The 1,561-nt window shown below is 53.2% G+C and overlaps 1 protein-coding gene across 15 annotated transcripts in view; it reads left to right on the forward strand.

Annotated features, from left to right (window-relative positions):
* The window catches only part of LOC105504899 (leukocyte immunoglobulin-like receptor subfamily B member 3), a 141,738-nt gene that overhangs the window by 5,350 nt on the left and 134,827 nt on the right, over nucleotides 1–1,561 (forward strand). For 5 of the 15 annotated variants that reach the window (XM_011932533.1, XM_011932532.1, XM_011932536.1 and 2 more), the window contains 2 exons: nucleotides 301–459; nucleotides 539–946. The exons of 2 other annotated variants lie outside the window; for them this stretch is intronic. In XM_011932533.1, coding sequence (XP_011787923.1) covers nucleotides 301–459; nucleotides 539–685 — 306 coding nt within the window. In that variant the 3' untranslated portion in view covers nucleotides 686–946. Of the gene's footprint in view, nucleotides 1–300; nucleotides 460–538; nucleotides 947–1,561 lie in introns of those variants that run through there. 8 more of the 15 variants (XM_011932534.1, XM_011932537.1, XM_011932538.1 and 5 more) reach the window with 3 other exon arrangements.

The following is a 1,561-nucleotide window of genomic DNA, read 5'->3' on the forward strand; positions in this document are numbered from 1 at the left end:
CCTGGACGGAGGGGCCACAGGATCCTCTAATGGAGGAGCCCCTGCAGGCAGAGGAAACAGTCCTGCAAAGGCCCCGAGGCAGCAGCGAGCTCTTGTAGGAAGGTGGGCGTGAGGCTGCAGCCAAATGGGCAAGGTCAGAGTGAGGCGGAGAGGCCAGAACCGCAGGGAGGGAGACGCCAGACCCTCCACGGCCTTAGGGCATCCCTGAGATTCCATCAGGAAAGGGATGTAATCGGATCACCTGGGAACAGTGGGGAAAATTGACTCCAGGAGTCACCCCCCACCACTGTCTTTCTCCAGCAGAGCCCACATGATGAAGACCCCCGGGCAGTGACACGTGCCCTGGTGAAACACTCCAGACTCAGGAGGGGAGTGACCTCTCCTCCCTCCCCACTGTCTGAGGAATTCCTGGACACAAAGGACACACAGGCGGAAGAGGACAGGCAGATGGACACTGAGGTGAGTCCTTTCCTCTCCAGGCCCCCAGGCCTCCCCCACCCCCACCACGTTCCTTTCCTCTCACTCTCCCCCACTGCAGGCTGCTGCATCTGAAGCCCCCCAGGATGTGACCTACGCCCAGCTGCAGAGCTTGACCCTCAGACGGGAGGCAACTGAGCCTCCTCCATCCCAGGAAGGGGAACCTCCAGCTGAGCCCAGCGTCTACGCCACCCTGGCCATCCACTAACCCGGAGGGGACCCAGACCCCACACTCAGCAGAAGGAGACTCGGACTGCTGAAGGCACGGGAGCTGCCCCCATTGGACACCAATGAACCCCAGTCAGCCTGGACCCCTAACACAGACCACGATGAGACGCTGGGAACTTGTGGGACTCACCTGACTCAAAGATGACTAATGTCGTCGCATTTTGGAAATAAAGCAACAGACTTCTCAATAATCAATGAGTTAATAAGAAAAAAAAAAAAAAAACAGACGTAAAGGCCAGGTGTGGTACTCGGGAGGCTGAGTCGGGAGGATTCCTTGAACACAAGAGGTTCAGGCTGCTGAGGCTGCAGTGAGCTACGACTGTGCCACTGCACTCCAGCCTGTGTGACAGAGGGAGACAAAAAAAAAAAGAGTGAGTGAATGTTTTAAATTCAATGATAATGTCAGTATTACACATCGAACTTATGAAATGGGAAAATTAAGCAGCATAGCCAGGTGCAGTGGCTCATGTCTGTAATCCCAATACTTTGGGAGGTAGGTGGGGAGGATGGCTCAAGCTCGGGAGTTCGAGTCAGTCTGAACAGCATAGTGAGACCCCATCTCTACAAAAAATAAAACTAGTCCGGCATGGCGGCACACACCTGTAGTCCCAGCTACTTGAGAGGCTGAGGTGAGAGGATCACTTTGGGCACAGGAGGTTGAGGCTGCAGTGAGCCAAGATCACACCATAGCACTTCAGCCTGAGCAACAGTGAGACCCTGTCTCAAAAAAAAGTAAACCAAAACAATTAAAAAGCCAGTGAAATTACCTGTTGATTAGTGTTTGCATAATACATTTTTATTCTTCTGCTTTTTTCATGTGATAAAATATAAACAACAGGACGGGCGCAGTGGCTCA

This window comes from Colobus angolensis, unplaced genomic scaffold (assembly GCF_000951035.1).
Source record: "Colobus angolensis palliatus isolate OR3802 unplaced genomic scaffold, Cang.pa_1.0 Scaffold96, whole genome shotgun sequence".
NCBI lineage: Eukaryota > Metazoa > Chordata > Mammalia > Primates > Cercopithecidae > Colobus > Colobus angolensis.